This window comes from Serinus canaria, chromosome 4, assembly GCF_022539315.1.
Source record: "Serinus canaria isolate serCan28SL12 chromosome 4, serCan2020, whole genome shotgun sequence".
Classification (NCBI taxonomy): Eukaryota; Metazoa; Chordata; class Aves; order Passeriformes; family Fringillidae; genus Serinus; species Serinus canaria.
The window spans coordinates 3,729,398-3,749,087 of NC_066317.1; the positions used below are offsets into that span (position 1 = coordinate 3,729,398).

The window sequence follows — 19,690 nt, forward strand, 5'->3', positions numbered from 1 at the left end:
GGATTTTGAATAACAGTTTGCGAGGCATGTGCTTGTTGAGCAATTACTCCCTATCACGTATAATGCTGAAGAAAATCTCATTTCTTTGGCAGAGCAACCTCTGTATATCAGCCATCTGCCACTGACTTTAGCCATCAGCCCCTCCAGGAGCAGGGTTTCATCTTTCACTGAAGGATTAGCCCATGCCATTCTCATCCGCTATAGTCTTGCCTATCTATACACTTCATGCCTTATTTTTAAATGTCTCCTTCCTGATTATAACACACAGATTGTAACTCTCAGGGGAGATGAGGAGATGAGGAGATGATCTGTACATCACGGGGGGCATTCCACCAAATTTTCAATAAGCTCTGAAAGGGACATAACCTCTCTTTGTTGTGGGTGCAGTTGAATCTTTTCTGTTCTCTTCTTTTGCCAGGAAGATATGAGTGGCTGGAGTGTTTGTTTCTATATATAACTGGTTGATGTCAGCTGGATGCCAACCCCTTTGGAGAGGATCAGCCCCCCAGTTTGTCTCAGTACTAGGTACCATGCAGATCCCAGCACAAGGGTACAAACCATCCAGGACCAGGCAGGTCATCCCCATGCATAACTAACTTCTGAAGCCTCAGCTAAAGGGTTGACATCGCTTTTTATCAGCACAACAAAACAGTAGGGTAAGTGTATTGTTTCCTGAAATGTTTTGACATTGTCTGTCCTACCAACTGTCATATACAAGACATTTATGTAACCTCTTGACTCTGCAACTTTACAGATGTTTATATTTTTACTTAGTCAGAAATGCACCATCTTTAAAGATGCCAGAGGAAGTAGTTTCATTCCTCAGATTCTTTATTAGATTAAGAAATTTCAAAATGTAACATTTCTGAAAACATGAACCAAGATGTAAATTAAAATTAGTTAGGAATTTACATCTTGCAGTATTTGTGAGTAGATGTGAGAAGGCCTATACCACTGACACTGATTTTTGCTGAAGAATTTATGTAACCAACTCAAAGTCCATTCCTTTGAATCTTCTATCCATCAAAACATGTCCTAACAGCTGTCTGCAAGCAAGAACTGCCAGTGCATTTTGCAGTGCAGTATTTCTCAGTCAGAAACCCCTGACTCCACTGTTCAGCCATTCTAAACAGGCTGTTGGAAATGAAAGTTGGCCAAACTGTGTGTGCTGGCTCAACAATATAAAAATGTGTTGTTTTTTTGCAGCGAGGAAAAGTCGTATCAGAAAATCACAATGTTATCAGATTCTGCCCTGGCCAAAGAGAGGAAAGAGCAAGCATCAGCCATTATGGATGAAATACACAGAAATGGTATAGCACTGAACCCAGCTTACTGCATATGCAATGTCCTCTAGCCCTCCCTAATACATTTTTTTTTTTTTAATCACAGAGTTTAACTCTCTTACAGCTTTGTCTCTGGGTGTTTTGCCATAAATAATCTTGTGGGAGTATCATGCTGCCTATGGTAACTAATCCTTTTGTAGTTGCCTCTTTTCATTTGAAAGCTATTTTCAGATGAACAACTGCTGTGGAGGAATGAAGTAATCTAACAGCTGATGTACATTCTGCTAGGATAGCCTTTCAGAACATTATTTGGGGTTAATAACATGACTTCATTCCACATTAAAAGGCTATCATCTAAGAATCATAATGATCTGTACCCTCTTGTTTTGCCTTTTTTTTTTTTTTTGGTCTGTTTCACTCTGGTTTTTTATATAAATGATAAAAAAATTTGAAACAAATGTTCACATCTCCATTCCTCTCAAATCTTTGTAACTAACACATTTTACTAGCATTTGGCATTCTCTGCAATGCACAGCCACCAAATAATCTCATTTGACAGAAATTTTACTTCTCTGTAATTGCACTGATGAAAATGTGGGCACTTTTTGGAAGGTTGTTGGATTTTCTAAAACAGGTTCTTGAAGTTATGCTTCTAGCATGACACCTTAAGAAGCAATTAACTCCACTGGGAATACAATTCTGCTTGGCTTTCCTTAGGCATGTGCTGGATGCTTTTGGAGAGCCTTCCAATCCTGTCCACGAAGCTTTTTTTACCATCTACATAAAAGATCCATTTTCTAGAAGTGATAAGCACCCCTCAAGTCTAACTGCAACTACAGGGAGCTGCATTAATATTTAGAATTTATGAAAGTTATACCATTTCCATGGGATGAAATATTGAACATGGAATTCCAGTTTTAAAAATCTTTCCAGTGCTTTTGGTTCAAAAAACTTATGGATGGTTGCTGCACTCACTTGATGACCATAGTGATTTCTTGAAGAGTAGGGTGAGGGACTTAAGAATTTTTAGAAAAAGAAGCTACAAGTTTGCCTGGTCCTACTCCTTCTGATATTTCCAGAGGTTTTTCCTGAAGTTTCTATTCCTAAACAAATACCTCTTTCCTGTTTCAATTCTCCATTGAACATGCACTCAAATCTGAAAGCCAGTCTGTCCTTCCAGATTTCATTACAACCACTTTTTTTTTTTTTTTTTTTTTTTTGGTATTGTAAACCCAAGCACTACATGTGCCTGAAATAGCCTGTAAGCTCTTCAGGGCAAAAGGGAAAAAAAAGCCTTTCATATGTTTGTTTGGAACTAGGCATTTCACATGGTAAATGTTGCTACTATTCATAGCAATACTAATAAATGTAGCATACAGCCCTTGAAATCATTGGCGTATTTGGATAATCTGTGCTGATGCTTAACATTTGCCTCACATAATCTTCCCTTTTATTATTTACGTATTATCAGATTTGCTGTCAAGATTCATACTCATAGTTATGGCAGCTTATCCTGCAAGATATGCCGTGATATGTGGCCACTGAAGGCAATTCTAACTCTTTGTAAAATTCTATTTTTACCTCTTCTTCGGGTGCTTGAGATATTTATATGTTAACAAAATATGAAAGTCCATGAAATGGGTGTGATAAGAGACTGAAATTTATAACTGTACAAGCTCAGTGAAGCCAGATAGAAAAGAGAAGGATAACCAAAGCTGTGCTGACACAAAATAGAAGCCAGTTCTTTGGGACCAAATCTGAACAAGCCTTGGAAAAACCAAGGAGAAATATAGCATTTAATTGCTATAGATTCAGCTTTATTTTTGACGCTTTGTTTTGATCTGAATTGTTAATTCAATGAGCTTAATTTGAGATCTAGAAGGCGAACTGCTGTCTCTCTGGGCTTGGAATCACTATTCGTAATGACAGTCCTGCAGCTGGTAATTACATCAAAACTCAATGTACAGTTCCAGCCAGTCCCACAGCCCTGTGAAACTCTCCACTGCTAGCACAGGTACACAATAACAGAAGGCTCTGTAACATAAACTCTAGACCTTGGAATGGTGTAAGCATTCCTACTCTACTTTTATTTCAGACCCTTTTTATTACAACACTTTCAGGTAAACAGTGACTCTCCACTTCCTTGTTAAAAGACATTCATAGCAGAAACAGTTGTTGGTAGACTCCAAAACCAGCCAAGTTTTTTGCTGGTGTCTGAGATCACCAATCTCTGGGCAAGACTGGTGAAGACTGAAAGCCCACCTCTGCTGTTGGCTTGTGGGACATGACCTTGTCCCATTTTTTAGAGAAAATGGACACACCATAAAATGCTGTAGGAATAGACATCAGCTGTAAACCTTCTTACAGTCTCAAAGAGAAACTGCACGAGTAAATCAGTGGGTGCATACACTAACCTCCTTGAGCCCTTGGTTTGTCACTGGCAGACTTGGACCAATCAGAACATTTCTAAGACTACTTAGTAAACTTGGGTGTATATAAATACATATGTTTAAAAAGCCCTTGGAGTTCATCACTTAAATCCCACATCCAGTTCTATATTACTTCTTAAATGCTTTCTTCAGTGTCTACATGAACTGTCTTTCCTGACAGAGTTAAAAGATCTTATTTCTGATACTACAACAAACCCACTTTCTAATATTTATCATTAAAGTTTATAGTCCAGATTAAGGTATTTAGAAGATTGTAAACTGAAGGATTAAAGGAATATTAGGTAGTGAATGCAGGAGGGACTATATAAATCATATTTAAATAAAATCTGCTGTGATTTTAAGCACAGGACAAGAAGGACTTGGCAGGAGCAAATTAAAGAAATGAAGCTAAAAGGTTAAGATTAGGATTAAACTATGAATTAAACTTTCAATATTGTTTTTCAATGTCCATCTATGACATTAATGTTCTCTTTCTATCATCCCCTAAATGTCCTCCTTCTCTCATTCTCCATCACCTTATCTGCACTGACACTGAAACTATCCCTAGACACATCATAAAGCTAGACAGATGATTAGATTTTAGTTGGCAAGGAATTCAAATGAACCTTACACTTATGATTTTGGGATGCTGCCTGGATACACAAGAGTACACAACTGTGGGTTACAAAGTAGCTTGGAGCCTTCAGTTAACATTAACAAGAACAGTGTGTATGTAAGGGAACAGCAAGGCCCAAAATAGATAACACCCAGAGTGTCCCAGAAGAATCCAAGTGCTTTGGACAGAGCTCTGCAGTTGCCTTGGCTCCCTGGTCTCTGAGGATGTTCAAGCTCCCCATTCTGTGCACAAACAACAAAAGCTTTTCTAGGTGAAAACGTTGCTGAAGTGTGGGATCAATTTCTTTCTTCTCACTAATACAAAACCATCCAGCAGTTTCTACCCCTGCAGTCATTTTGAGAAATGATAAAATCAAAATATGACTTGAGGTCTAAATTTCAGGCCACAGGCCAATAACCAGTATGGTTATCTCCATGCCAGAGCCAAAATCCCACCACTATCAGCCACTGATAGGGATGCACTGGGCAAGCTGAGTCATTTTCTGCCATGTTAAGAACGCGCTGTTTTGTAACTAGCTCTTAAATAACAGGAGGTTGTTAGGATTCCTTGCACACACTATTTTTAAAGCAGAAGTGCACAATCCAGCTCATGATCCAGTTAACTTGCTCTTGCTCAGCTAAAATCCACTGCAAGTGTCCAGTTGAAATTGGTAAGGACAGAAATGGATCAACAGGGGTGCACTCCAGGGCCCATCTACTTGTTTGATTTACTACGTGGAAAACTCTTGTCCATCCAGCTTCAGCTAAATATTTAATATATCTGTCTCCATTATGTTTTCCTAAATGTCAGCACATCACGTTGTTTTTCCAACATAAAGTTACTAGGAGACACATGCCAGGCTGAACATGCCATTTACTAAAAACAAAACCCTTCATATTCAATATTGACTTTGGCATTAGGTTCCTTCTGCAGCTAATTAATTTGTAATGTTAATTCCAAAGTGGCCCTCCTGTCTGCTTACTCTGCTAGCAGGATCATATTATGTATAATTTGTCCTCATTTCATTTTAATGTATTAAAATACATGTCAAAGTTCAGAATTTTAAATCCTGAAGACCATAATAATATGTGAAACACATAATGTCTTATTATTGTTATATTTCTTAAAATCTGCAATGTTCTAAGCAAAAATGAATAAATAGAAAATAGTTTCTTCAGTATTTAGGTTTCTGTGTTCTAAGGTTTAAGTTTTGTCTCTAGGTTGAGGACATTCAGTGAGAGTTCAGTCACAAAGCAATAGCTTGTTTGCTGCAACCAGCATCCCAGCTTCCAGAACACCATCATGAAGGTGACCATAGGAATTCTGACATTCAGAATTCTCTGTTTACAATCCTGATTGATCTCCCCTTCCCTTGCTTATGCATTTTCCTTTTCAAACTCCACAGGATGTGAATAAAGACATAGAAGAAATTTTCCCCAAGTAGTGAATAAAGGAATTTACATCCAGTACTTCAGTTTCCCCTTAAAGAGAATAAAACCCAAAAGGTCCTAAATGAATCAATTCCTAGAAGCATGTTGTGATTCTTTGTTAGGACTCATTTTCCACACCTTGAGCTTTATTTTGAGAGTCAGTCTAAAAATAGCATTTAATAGAAACTGGTAGGTGTGTTTAAAGGGGATTATCTCTTATCTATCCAATGCAGGACACAGAAAGTTAAATGAAGGTTTGATGTGGGACCCTGGGATCAAAAGGAATTTTGTTCCCAGTTTTAGCAGAAGCCAGTTTTTACTAGCCTGCTATTAATACAGTGTGTAGGACACTATGGCCCTGATCTAATTTGCAGCTTGAGGTGCTTATCATCTTTGAGAATACCGGTTTGTGGCATTCAATAATCTCCTCCAAAATTCGGGAAGAAGGCTTAATTTCACTAACACCATGTGACACTGTGCTATGTGTTAGCTAAACATGCATGAAGAAGTTGCTGGATTTCAGGGGCAGAGCATGGAATATCAGACATTTCAGACAAACAGAGGTTTGTACTTACCCATTGCATTGCAGTCTCACCCACCCTGAACCTTGGAAAAAAGGTCAGCACGCCCAGAGATATCATGGTGGAGGAGCTGTCGACGCTCAGCAACAGAGGGGCCAGGCTCTTCAAGCGACGCCAGCGGAGATCTGACAAATACACATATGAAAATTATCATTACGTGGCAAACAAGCCAAGAAATGTGAGTATTTCCTAATCGCTTCTTGGTGATTCTACATCAGGTTCCTTTGGTGCTCATGATACACATTGTGTATGATTTACTTGTAGTTTCAGGAAAAATAAATGCAAAATCCTGGAATGAGGCTAAGAAGAAATGAGCCAATTGTATTTTATTAAATTACATCCTGTAGACAAGAAAATAAATTTACATTTATTTTCATATGGTATAGATATTCCCAATGTCTTTGATCACTTGCTCAACAGAAGCTAAATTACACTGGGATAAAATGAGATCCAGTTTCAGCTTTGATAAATCTGCCTTTTTAAAATAAACCTGCACAAAAGAAATCCCATACAAAAAAATCTCAATATCTTCACTGAGCACCCAAGCTGTTATTTAACACTATTATTTAAAAGCCCATCTATGAATAATGTCCCCCCATTTCTCCCCCTATTGAGTATTGGAAGCTACACAGATAAATTCTGAGCACACCATCAATCTTGTCAGAATTCTGTACGCAATTACATGATTTTGCTACAGTCTGACAGCTCCATTTCCCTTTAGTCCACTTTTTCCCCCCAAAACCACAGAGTACATTTGCTTTAAAGTCAGTATGACATTCCAGCACATGAAAAAATGATGCCTCTGGCTCCTGTTCCCTCCCCTAAGTGTCTACTTAGCACCACTGGTGGTGTCTGCATCATCTTTAGGGCTCTGCCTGCCAAAGTTAATCTTTCTAACATACTTCAGGAAGACTAGAAAACATTCTGCCCTGATCTTTTTTTGTTGTTACTTCAAGTTTAAACAAGTATTATTTGTTTGCTTTCCTATTCAAGAAATTCTTACTCTAAACCAGTCTATATTTAAATTGCTTTTAGCCTATGTGTCATGGCTAAAATAAGATGCTTACTTCTTATGAGACTCTAATTCTATATTTATGCAACAATGATTAAGCCTTCAGATGTTTCCTTAGAAGTGATATCCCAATAGGAGGGTGGAAAATAACAGCATATCATGAATCTCCAGAAAGTGACCTGCACTGAAGTTGTTATTTCTACTACAAATAAAGGAAAAGACAATCCCAAACAAAAGCAGTTCAGCAAATGCAGCAAATTTTCAACTGATATGGGAAGAGACGCTTTGAAGAATCAATGCTTTGAAACTCAAAGGTCTCAAACTTGCCAAACTTCTTGACCCTTTGGGTAGCATGGGTGCTCTGTCTGGCACAGAACAGCTTCTAGTGTCTAGTGACTGAAAAAATGCTCATTTTGGGTTACTTAGACAACGTAAGTGTGAAGGGAATACTCTCCCAAACAGCAGCACAGTGTGCTTTAGTATTGTGCATGCTGGAAATCAGATCTGGGCTGTAAATCAGAGCACTGGTGCAGCCTCCCCAGAGAATGCCATGCCTGAAGTGCTATTTCTTTCTGTCTGCACACAGCGTGGAGAGCCCATCCAGAGCGTCAGAATGGATGGCCTCAGTGTGGAAGGAATCCCCCAGCACGCCCCAATGACACCTCCCAACACACCTGACCCCCGGAGCCCTCCACACCCTGACAACATCGCCCCAGGTAACACGGGAGTCTGCAGACACTGAATGCACTCAGCCTCACTGCACAACAAAGAAATGACCATTTTTAAGGCAGTATCTTCAATAAGAAGATAATGGACTAATATTAGAAATAGACACATTCAAGTCAGGTAACTAATCAGAACTTCTCCCAGAATTGTAAAGGGATGCTCTTAGATGCTTGTGTTCATTTTAAAAAGATCTGATATACCTTTTGCACTACTTCTCTCTAAACTAATAATATAATATCAAGAGAACCTACTCCTATAAATATAGGTGTTAAAAACAGAGAAAGACATCCTCTGACTTAAAACCACTTTAATATATTGATTTTTCTTTGTCAAACCATTGTTTCCAACAGGCAACACCCTGCTCAACAGTCAGCAAGCTATCCATTGTAGTTTAATTATCTATAAATGTAAATCTGAAGCCACTAAATTTTGCTGGAACCCTTTAGAAAGGAGTAACTTTGAAAGGAATTTGCCTCTGGCTGCATAAACTGTTCTTTTTTAAATCCTTAACTGTGAGGGTACTGTTGGCTTTATTTAAAGGAGTGAGTTACAAGAAGGCCTTATTTTGTATTCTTTAAAGACTAGAGAAGGCTAATTTGTTTTAATTAATTTATTCAGTGATATAGCCCTTCTTCCTGTTTATGAATTATCCATGAGCAGACCGTGGTCTTTACAAATTCATTCTTTGTTCAGAATTACTCAATGCATGTTTTGTGTAGACCTTTTCCAGTCCATGTAAACTAGGTCAGTCCTGCTCTGCTGGTGTCTGCTGAGGCTCTGTGCATCCTTTGGCCAAACACAATGCAAACAGAGGTAATTTCCATTGCTAAGACATGATAGAAATCTTCAAGCCTTTCTTTAGGCAAAAAAGGTCTGGTCAGAGTAGGTATTAAGCCACAGGGAGATTTAAGCTTATAGAATGAAATAGCATTCATTTAGAGACCTAGATGTAGATGTACTTGTGGAAAATTTCACTCAAAGAGGTAGAATTGTCTTACTTTTAATCAACAGTCTGTTTTAAAAATATTTTTATTAATTTAGCCTAAGGACTCTCTGGTTTCAAACAAATGCTTACAAAAGAAACAAATTTATAAAAAAGACCAAAATAAACTCAGCCTCAAAAGAAGGTGGAATACTTTGGAGCAGTCATCTGTCTAAAAAGCTACAAATTTGCCCTGCCAGGTCTTTGTGTAGCTCTAGCCTGGTGACTTGGTCCAACTGCTCATTTTAACTCACTGAGAAGTTCTGCTGTGTTAGTTCCTGCTTGCACAGGATGGTGGCAGGGAAGCAGAAAACACAAAGAATCACTATAATCATTTTACCTTGACTACATTGCAGGATATTCTGGACCACTGAAAGAAATTCCTCCTGAAAAGTTCAACACTACTGCTGTGCCAAAGTATTACCAGTCTCCCTGGATAGAAGCCATTAGGGATGATCCGGAACTTCTGGAAGCTTTATATCCTAAACTTTTTGCACCTGAAGCAAAGCCGGAACTGCCTGACTACAGGAGCTTTAACAGGTAATCCTGAGCAAACACTGAATTTTACTGACCAGAGGAAAATTACTGTGAAATAAAATGTTTCCACCAGCTTTAAAAACCCTACCACCTGTGTTTGCAAGTGTATGCATAAACATGAACACACACACAGAGATTACAAGTGGTAAACAAGAGCATTAGGGAGCAAATTGGTCTATCTCTAAAGTATGGGCCCAAATTCAAACTGTAGAACTAGGAACAGAAGATAAATTGCTAAAAATATTGAAAGAAAGAAAGTATCAGAATCCAGTGCCCAGAGAAGCTGTGGATGCCCATTGTTGGAGGTGTTCAAGGCCAGGCTGCATGGAGCTCTGAGCTCTGAACCTGGCCTAGTGAAAGGTCTTCCTGCTCATGAGAGTGGGTTGGAACTAAATCATCTTTAAGGGCCCTTCCAACCCAAACCACTCTATGATTCTATGATTCTGTGATTCAGTGTACTCAATAAATGGGAAATAGGAGCTTCAAATTCCTTCCAGGATGCCTGTTGTTGACTTCAGTAAGTATGGTCTTGTCAGATCTCTCAGTCAGAACTTTGTTTCTAAGTTGTATAATGCAAAGTACTCTACTTCTATTTCTTTGTTTAATACAACTCACATGGCTTTGCTTTAGGCAATGATGGTGCAATGAACTTTATCCCACAACCAATCCCTCACACTAAATAGCCAGAAGATTTCTCTTTTATTGCAGTGTAACATTTTTTTATATATTTGACAACCTTCAGCAACAAATTAACAGCTTAAACATTGTTTTGCTTACATAGTAACTAGTGTATCATGGCTTTCAGAAGAACTTCTATCTATATGGACAACACTGGGTTTTTAAAGATTGAAAGCAAATTCTTACTCATGTATTTTGCTTTCTTTCATTCCATTTACACTATTTTTATTTACTGAAGTAATGGGCAACCCTGCTGAGTTCCAGACAGCTGAGCCAAACCAAAACCTCTCCTCAAAAGGCCAGACAACAATCTATTGAAAAACAAAATTTTTCATGGCAGTGCAAACTTAGAGAAATATACCACAAACATCACTTGTGTTCCTGATGTTGATGTGGGCCCCAACTATGAGTGCAAGGACTAAAACATTACACAATTCAGCATCAAAACTGGCACTGCAGACACTGCATTAGTTCTGATTTCCTTGCAGCAATATACATTGCCATGTTAATAACTGAGTCTGTGTGGCACACTCTTCTCAGCAGACAAAACAGCAAATGCAAGTCAGAGAAGTGCCACAGCTGCCAACATCAGAACAGTAACAGCACAGTTTATGTACTGTGCTTATTGTAACCTAAAAAAATTTTTAAAAAAGAAAAATTTGAAAAAAAAAAGAGCCCAAGAAAAAATGTTAAAGATACAAATGCATGGAGACAGAATCAGTTCTCCCTTGCACAAGAGGTGCTAGTCATTATTGTGAAGAACAGCATCAGACAGGGCACAGAGACTCCATTAACAGGGATATCTGTCTTGAGATGGGGTCTGATGGCTTCTTTGTGGATTTTAAGGCTGCCTCTGTGGCCCTGTGTTCTGTTAGCTGCCCTCTTCCCAACACTAACTATTTGGATTTCTTTCTATGTGGAGTTTCTCTGTGTATGACATGGCAGAACTGTGGCTCACTACAGTCTGAATTTCTTGAACATATGTGCATTCTTATAAGCGAAAAGTCAATGCTCTCCCTTGTAACTGCCACAAAACCCTAAAATTTGGCGCATAAATCCAGATCCAGGCTGTGAAACTGGTAAAATTCAACCAAAAAAATATATAAACATAGTCCACCACAACTCTTCTTTTCATGGAAAAACTGATATCCAGTAGAAATGGATGCCTAGTAGCTCTAGAAAAGTTGTTACATGCTACAGTCAGACTTCCGTTTTCTAGAAGATTCAAAAAAAAAATTGAGAATTTGAAAAATTTAAATTCAATATACTCATCTCTTGGAGAGGATTTCACAGCCATGACTTGGATGTCTACACTCCTAAAAATGCACAGGAGAGCATTTGATGATGGGATTTAAAACAGCACATTGCCATGCTAAGCTATCCAGCAGAAGACTAACTGGACTTCTGTGTCTAGATTCTACTAAGCCATTCTGGGAATCTAGGTCACAGCATCCTTGGCTTGCTTAATTGCAGTCTTGGAGAGAAAGCAAATTATACTGTATTAAACAATTAAAATATGATATAATAGCACAATTTTGTTATCAGTGAGGGTATCTATCTAGGTTTTCCATCCTGCTTCATCAACCAGCAAAGTGCCCTTGTGCTTGTTCTCCTGCAAAGCACTGCTACAGTCACCATTAGTCAGGAGAGGTGTGGTTAGCAACAAGTGTGAGCCATAGGATTCCCAAGGGAAATGGGCCTGGGATCCCTCCCGGTTCATTCACTGGCGTCTGTTGAAGTGGCACTCAGACTTTACAAATCATTTCAGGCTCCTTTCGGCTTTCCTTGTTACACAACAAACTGGAAAAGCAGCACAACCTGAGCAGGTAGGGAAGTCTCGTGTTGGAACTGAGGCACACATTCACAGGTAAATGCACTTCAGCACAGCATCCAGATTTTTTTCCCCCACTGTCCAGCAGTGAAGAGGTGACTGTGGAGTCTGCAGCAGTGCAATTTTTATAACACCAAGGAATTTTAAAAAAACAAATAAGGAATTCATAGAGGTATTTTTTGGAGTGTAGGATTAATTTTAAGCTGTGGGAACCTTGCAGTGCTGGCAGATCACTGGAGGAAGAGCTGTGGCAGCACATGTCAGGAGGGTTTGTGCTGCGAGGCAGGGCTGTCGGTGAGACTGGCAGTGGTGCTCTGACAGCACAGCATTGGGCAGAGGGGAGCGGGGCTCAGAGGGGCTCAGAACACACTGTGCACACCAGGCTACTCTTTGTCCCCCTCAGAGATAAAACCAATCTGTGCTAGCAGAGAAAAGCAGCAGAACAGACCATGCTATCTGGCTTCTCTTGGAGATTCATTCCTATTAGGATTGAAGAAGCATTTGCTAGTGAAAAAATGTCTTGTCTCTTTTACCAGTATGGACGCACCAAGTAATGAATCTCTGGGAAAGCAGCAGGAATCTGCATTTGCTAAGGAGTTTATAATATTACTTATATTAGTACCTTTATTCCATCTGCTTTCTTAGAGCTGGATAAAATGTCAAAGGTAGGATTATGAGTAACATACAAAGCACCACATCTTACTCACATAGGACAAGCAAGTCAGACTAGTTCTGCCTCTCCTACCAGACAAATTCTACTCAGCTTTCTCAATTCCCAAAGACTACTCTTTCAAAAGCACTACAAGAATTCAGTCCATCCAGACTGGGCTCTGTTTTCATTGATTCATGGATCTTGAAGTCTATTATAAAATGTTAAGATCCAGAGTCTCCCAGGAATTTTGGGTGCTAACTTCAAGTGATGTGACACTGGTGGGAGCTGGTATTTAGCCAGTTCCTTAGCGCCCAAATATCTCTGTGAAATTAGCATTAGTTCTTGCACTAAGCTCTCGTGAAGCTCTAAGCATTTTGCAGGGTCAGATTCTTTCCTCCTACGTCTCATTTTTTTCCAGAATTAACGATAAACAAAATGTTCTATGAATGATGATCTCATTTTAAAATGTGAAACTCACTTTTTTTTTGTGATTATGTAACCAAAGGTGCTAATCTAATGCAGTTAAAACATTCCTTCAGACTTTCCCAAATCGTTCGCTACAAGCAGTCTCCTATGTTGAGACAACATAATATTCAATAGGAAAGGGTAAAAAATTTAAAAGAAATCCTGTTAAAATGACAAGTAAAAATAAATGTGATTGTACTTGCTATTGTTAAATCAAGCACCTACTTTTTAGGAATATGCAAAGTGAATATTAAACAATCTGTTACACTTCCTGGCACTATTTCCTATGGCTCTGAACCAGCATTTCCGCCCTTATGAGCAATTGCTACTGGAATTTTTTAGGCATGAGATTTAGGCTTCTATACAATGAATCAGACCTCAAGGAGCACAGCTGATGTGCACACAACAGAGGTCATTACGACACCATGTTGTCAGACAAGTTATTGAGCACAAGAACATATTTATTGCTGTAAAGGAAAACCAACGTCTCTCAGCCAATTACTGTACTCTCCTTTCTGTCAATCGTCATGTGCCCCTGCCTATAAGGCAGAAATGCAGAATTCTCTGAGGCCAGACTTTGTATAGCAACTACAGGGGGGTATTTTGCCACAAATGATACTTGAATTTTTAAAGAAAGCCCTCCTGTTTCTGTTACATACAGGAATATGCTCTATTTAAAACCCTTAAATACTATAAAGAGGATGTTTTAGACAACAGAATTGGTTTTCTAATTATCCAACTATTGCAATTCTGTTTATTTTGATTATCCTTTTAATATACACATCAGGGATAATTCAATATCACAACAATGTGAGAATGTGTATTGTAATTAGGGCAGCAATTAAAACAATATTTACTATCCGGTGAGATGTAGATCACTACATTCACTCTGTGCCAATTACCAAGCAATTATTTGCAATCGGTATCATACGGTATCCATGTTGACACTGTGACCTAGAAGACAGCTCCACAAGAAAAGCTTGATACCACAGGCTCGATACCAACCTTGGATAAACAATTTCCTTTGACCTAAAAAGAGTTTAGTGCCTGGATTGGCTGCTGCTGCAACATCTTGTCTTATCATCATTTGAGACACATTTTTAGAGCTTAATCTAAAGCAGTGTTCTTCTCTCAGTGAGGATGCATGCCCAGAGCTTGCATGATTTTTTATACCTCCCAAGATTGATGCTTTGGAGTTAACACCACCCCCTTCAACAAATCCTGCTCATACCAAAATGCAATGAATCATCCATGTAATGAGAGAGCAGCACCATTTCTTTCATGTCACAGATTCATTTCTCTGAACTAATCTCTTCTTTTTGTGTGTGTGTACTTCATTCTTAGTACAAAACTTAGGGGTTTCATCCTGCTGAAAATCCTGGACAGATAGTCAAACGATCTCTTTTAATTTCTGTTGGTATTAGTTTCTCTGGGCTTCTACTATAATACCTGGAGCCACTGGAAATATATTCCATCAGATCTGCTATTCTGTACCACACACTAAATATACCAAGGCTGGTGAAATTCCATTTTAAAAAAAAATTAATTTTCCCATGCCATTACATGTCTGGTTTTTGCAGAAACCAGGTGCTCTTGTGCAGTTTAAAAATCTGACACTCTTCACTGGCTAGAATATATCCCAGCAAAGTTATGCAGCTGATCAAAATGCAGAGCACATACCATAGTCTGTTTGTTTGTCCAAAGGAGGCTGGAAGAAGTGACAGGAAAACTCAAGGGTTTTTTTTTTCAGTCTGAAACCCGTATACACAGAACATCAGGGGAGGTATTTGGAAATACTGTTGTTTTAAAGTATTTGCAAATGCATGCAACCGTCAACTCCAGCTTAGTATTCCTTATCTTCCAGTTTCTCAGGCTTACTGCCTGGGGGGAAATCTACATTTAAATAACATGAAAAATACTGGCTGAGCAGTGTTTCAAGGTTTAGTTACATAAACATTTTCTTCAGAAACAAAGCTGGTGTATCAAGTCCTCACCCATTCCCTCCTTTCCAGAGCCTGTTGTCTTTGGCTGTTCCTTTCTGCTTCACTCATTAAGCTCCACTCCTCTTCACTTGGATTGCTACAATTGTTTGAGCATACTGATATAAACTAGATTGCTGAAATAATTTGGATTTTGAAGTGCTCCTCTGTTTTGAAGGGTCTTTGTTTAACCCAGATCACAGAAGTGACCCAGGTTTATAGTACAACCCACATACATTCTAACTGGTACAACAATATGGTGCTGAAACACAGTGCAGTGGGAGGAACAAGCAGCTGAGGAGAGGAGAAAATGGGGTGAGAAGTTTCTGAACTAATTACTCGCTAGAGGGAATGTGTTAAGCTACAGTTTCAGACTTATCAACTTATCACCAACAAAATAAGTTTAGTAACTGTGACTCACCAATTACATGGTTTTCTTGTACTGTCTTTTTCTCTTGGCTTTTCCATCCATTTGAATTTTTGAAAGGGCTGCAAGCTTTATCTAAGGGGAAATTAATCAGATCTTAAAGAGAATTTCCCAGAAAACACAAACAGAATGGTTTTTTTTCCAAAGCTTGAAAATGTAAACAAGAAACTGGAACAAAAATCTCTTCTTTTCGGCTTCTGGGAGGGAAAGAAAAGAAGTATTTTTAAAATCACATTTAACTTTTATTCCTCTGATATCTACAGAGTTGCCACTCCCTTTGGTGGTTTTGAGAGAGCATCAAAGCTGGTTAAATTCAAGGTGCCAGATTACAATATGCTGATGCTAAATGATCCCAGATTCATGATCCTTGCAAACCCTCTTGCTGCCAGAAGATCCTTCAACAGGACTCCCAAAGGATGGACATCTGAGAATATCCCGGTAGTGTTCATTCAGCCTGCGGAATCCAACACCGTTCCAGAAACAGAGGACCTGTGAGAGAGGCTGCATTCTACATGGTACAAAATGCTCAAAGCTGCACATCCATGTATTTTTGGTCCAAATATTACTAAAGGCTACTGACAAAATTTTTCCTCGGAAGCTGGAGTACAATTAATAATGTGGGATGCAGTGTCTCTTTTCTGGCACCCGGTTTCATCTGTAAACATGAGCTAAATAAAGTAACTTGGAAAATATGACAGAGATGTTTTCTGTTTGTGTTTACATGTTCTTCTTTTACTTTCTGAAACATTTGCATGTCATTTAAGAGCAGGTGTACCAAGAAAAAAGAGGTGACACTACTCTCAAGGGACTTGAAAGGTACTGTAATTTAGGGAAAACAACCAAGCAAACTCTGCATTCAATGCACCCCAAATCCTGCCTGCTCAAGATAAGCTCTGACAAATCAACCTTCTTCCCAAACCCTGCCTTTGGCCCAAGGTAAGAATTGTGTCATTACTTCAGTGACACCAAATTCAGGCCATTTTCCTCCTTTCTGACTCTTCCTCAGCTGTTATGATGCACATCAGCGCCTGTGTCACCTGGATTTGTTTACAGAAAACCCAGTAAATTTGGCAATGACAAGGATTACGTACTGGGATGAAAAAGTACAGAGGTATTTCCTGGATGTCTAGAATGTTTGTATTATTCACAACTAAAAAGCCCAGCGATGACTGGTTATGTCAAACAAACAAAAATAGTATCACCAAGCTCTGTTACCACAAATGGTTTTCTCAGTAGAAGGAAATTTCATAGACCTTTCCCTCTACATCTATACTGGGACTTAAAAGCATGAGAGAGTCTTTGCTTTTGATAGACTGACAGGCTCTGATATTTTATAAATATCAGCATGCATGTTTTTCAAATGTCATTTCAAGGCAAGTAGTTGACAAAGGAAATTTTGCCATTCATTTCCTTTCATTTACTCTGTCACACAATTTTCACAAATAAATGTACAGGTGCTGAACAAATTTAGGAAATAAAGAAATAAATGAAAAAAAAAAATCCACCGCATTGACTGAGAGCACTTTCCTATACAGGGATTAGTTTGGGGATCTTAACTGTGCACATTGTACAACCATTAAATGGACAATGATAAAAATACTGATTCTTCAAAGTTAAAGATGCAAGACTAAATAAAAAACTATGGCGAGATGTAATGCAAACAGGTTCTGGAGGAATTAGCATTTTATGGGCATTCATAAGGTTGTTTGAAGAGAAATATGAGAAAACTGGTGCATAGCACATACACATGAGAAACGTGAAGAGGGGATACATAATTTTTACTGTATTCTCTGTAAAAACAACCTATACATGCAGAGCATGCAACGTTGCTTCTTACACAGCACACATAATGGCAACTTTAATTCCCTATTTATCTGTGGATCCACTGGAGCAGAACGGGCTCAGGAGGCTTCAGATGTTTGAGAGGAGCTGAGCCTGCTGTGGACACGTTCAGCTGATGGTCTGAACAACAGAAACCACCCACAGTCCTTCCGTTCTGTCTGACACTTCTCAGAGGAGCTGTGTCCCCGTAAAACCGGGAGCTCTGATTCCCCTCCCAGCTCAGTCAGTAGCTGCAGAGTAGGAGCCCTGTGCCTCCCGTGCCCCAGCTCTGCCACCAGAGAGCCACAAGCACAGCAGCCCATCGCACGGGCGGAGCGCTCCGTGGAAGCCCCGCTGGCTGGGAGCAGTCTGCAGCCACACCGTTCCACCTTCCCGTACCGAGGGTCTTCGGCCAAAGCACCTGCTGGGAATCGGCCACAACTCCTGAGCCGTGCCTGGGAAGGGTTTGGGAGAGTGTTAACTGGCAGAGGGAGGGCTGTGCAATGTGCTAAGCATTCAACAGCATGCAGGAGCCAGTGCCAGTGTCCAGGAATGTTCCCGGGCTGCATCAGCCTGGATGGAGCCTCATTGTGCAAGTCCCCCTGCAATAAACAAATCCCTCTGCCAAAATCCAACTGGCTTGCCACAAAGGAACATCTCTGGGTAAGACTGGGAATTCAGAAGTCCACTGTTAACTTCACTGGGTTTTTGGACCTGCCTTTATTTTTTTTAGACTGTTATATTGCACTTGAAGTGTATCCTATAACTAAAGGAAAGCTGCAGGGGGGCTCCTAAAGGCTTCTTTTAGCTGTAACAAATACAGCTGCAAGGACAGATTGGTGGGAAAACACACAAGTAACAGATTAACACAAACAGAAACATGCACAAGTTTATAAATATTTCAGGAAATGTGCACTGAACATCATGTACATTTTATCACAAGACACTTGTATTTGCTTCAAAAAGAGAAAGGCACTGAAGGGTATGGTGAGAATAAATATACAACAAAAATTCCTAAAAGTCTTAGTTCCCAAAGGCTTTTTCACCTCATTTTTATTTTCATTAAGGTACCCATTGCAGCAGTATAAAGGGAACTCGAAAATTACTTTAAATGTTTTCACCAAAAGTGTGTTGAATTGAGAAAACAGATTTGCTATTTCCCAGTCTATACAACATCTCCTATGATCACAGTATGTAAAAAATAAATAAAGAGGTGTACACTTCTAAATAGTTCCATGACTATAAGGGATTTTTAAAACTTACAAACTTTAAACCTTTTTTGACATGAAAAATCAGGGTCCATGGCCTGTACTGTCTGCTCTGGAGAAAAAAAATTAACAGCATGCTCCCTTCTTAGAAGTCAGAAATATGTCAGCATGTCTTGGCTGCTTTCCCTCCTGTATGATCCATACAACTGACAATTGTGGAAATAAATTATTATTCTATTGTCTCAAAGTATCCCCATGTTTAAATGAATTTAATACACATTGTCTTAATCAGAAGCAGGAAAAACACACTGGAGACAGAAATCTATTCCCAATGAAATCAAACAAAATTTTAGCACTGTCCTCTGTGCAGACAGAACTTGTACATGGTATTTATTTAATCTCAAACATGTATTTGCAATCAGAATTTATATTGTGTTCAGCATCAGAATGTTTTGATCACAGAGCTGGGCCTAACTACGTAGGTACTTTGTTTTGCATTTTTACATATGGTGAAGTGCTGACAACCCCAATCATGTCTTAGAAATACACTGGGAAACTGCATGGAAATGCAGGGGAAAATGAGCCCATATCTAATTAGATCTCTTTAAAATTATTTTCAGACCAGATATGAATAAGCTGCACTCTACCTCAGCTCTTAGATGGCCTTGCTAACGAGCACAAAATATTCTGGGCAGCAGCTAAACCAAGAAGATAAAACAGCCTTCCTGAAATACATTAGGACTGTGGAGCACAAACCCCCATATATGTTAGATTAGTATTTTTCATTGTGAGGCCCATAAATTATAAGCAGACTAGACAGAAACACCAGAAGATCCCTATAAGGCTGACAAGTCACGTAGCACTGGCTCCTTCATTATTCCCAGAGGCTACATACTGTTCAAAACCAAATAAAAAGTGATCTAAATGATTTATAAATAGAGTGTTTGCCACAGAGCTGTTATGTAACTGGGTGTTAGAATATAGATTATAAAAAAGTTACCAAATGCTGTCAGAATACTGATACAGTTTAAGA

The 19,690-nt window shown here is 39.0% G+C and overlaps 1 protein-coding gene across 1 annotated transcript; it reads left to right on the forward strand.

The window, feature by feature from the left end:
- Positions 1-513: 513 nt before the first annotated feature.
- Positions 514-16,305, forward strand: MYOZ2 (myozenin 2). Its single transcript, XM_009096283.2, has 6 exons — positions 514-656; positions 1,207-1,310; positions 6,348-6,517; positions 7,938-8,067; positions 9,416-9,599; positions 15,892-16,305. The coding sequence occupies exons 2-6, from the start codon at positions 1,235-1,237 to the stop codon at positions 16,121-16,123; spliced, it is 792 nt and encodes a 263-aa protein (XP_009094531.1). The 5' UTR covers positions 514-656; positions 1,207-1,234; the 3' UTR covers positions 16,124-16,305.
- The last annotated feature ends 3,385 nt before the right edge of the window (positions 16,306-19,690 follow it).

Coding starts and splice junctions, on each gene's coding strand:
- MYOZ2 (XM_009096283.2), top strand. CDS start 1,235: ATGTTATCAGATTCTGCCCTGGCCAAAGAGAGGAAAGAGCAAGCATCA. Junction 1,311..6,347: donor GGATGAAATACACAGAAATG/GTATAGCACTGA, acceptor ATTGCATTGCAG/TCTCACCCACCCTGAACCTT. Junction 8,068..9,415: donor CCCTGACAACATCGCCCCAG/GTAACACGGGAG, acceptor ACTACATTGCAG/GATATTCTGGACCACTGAAA.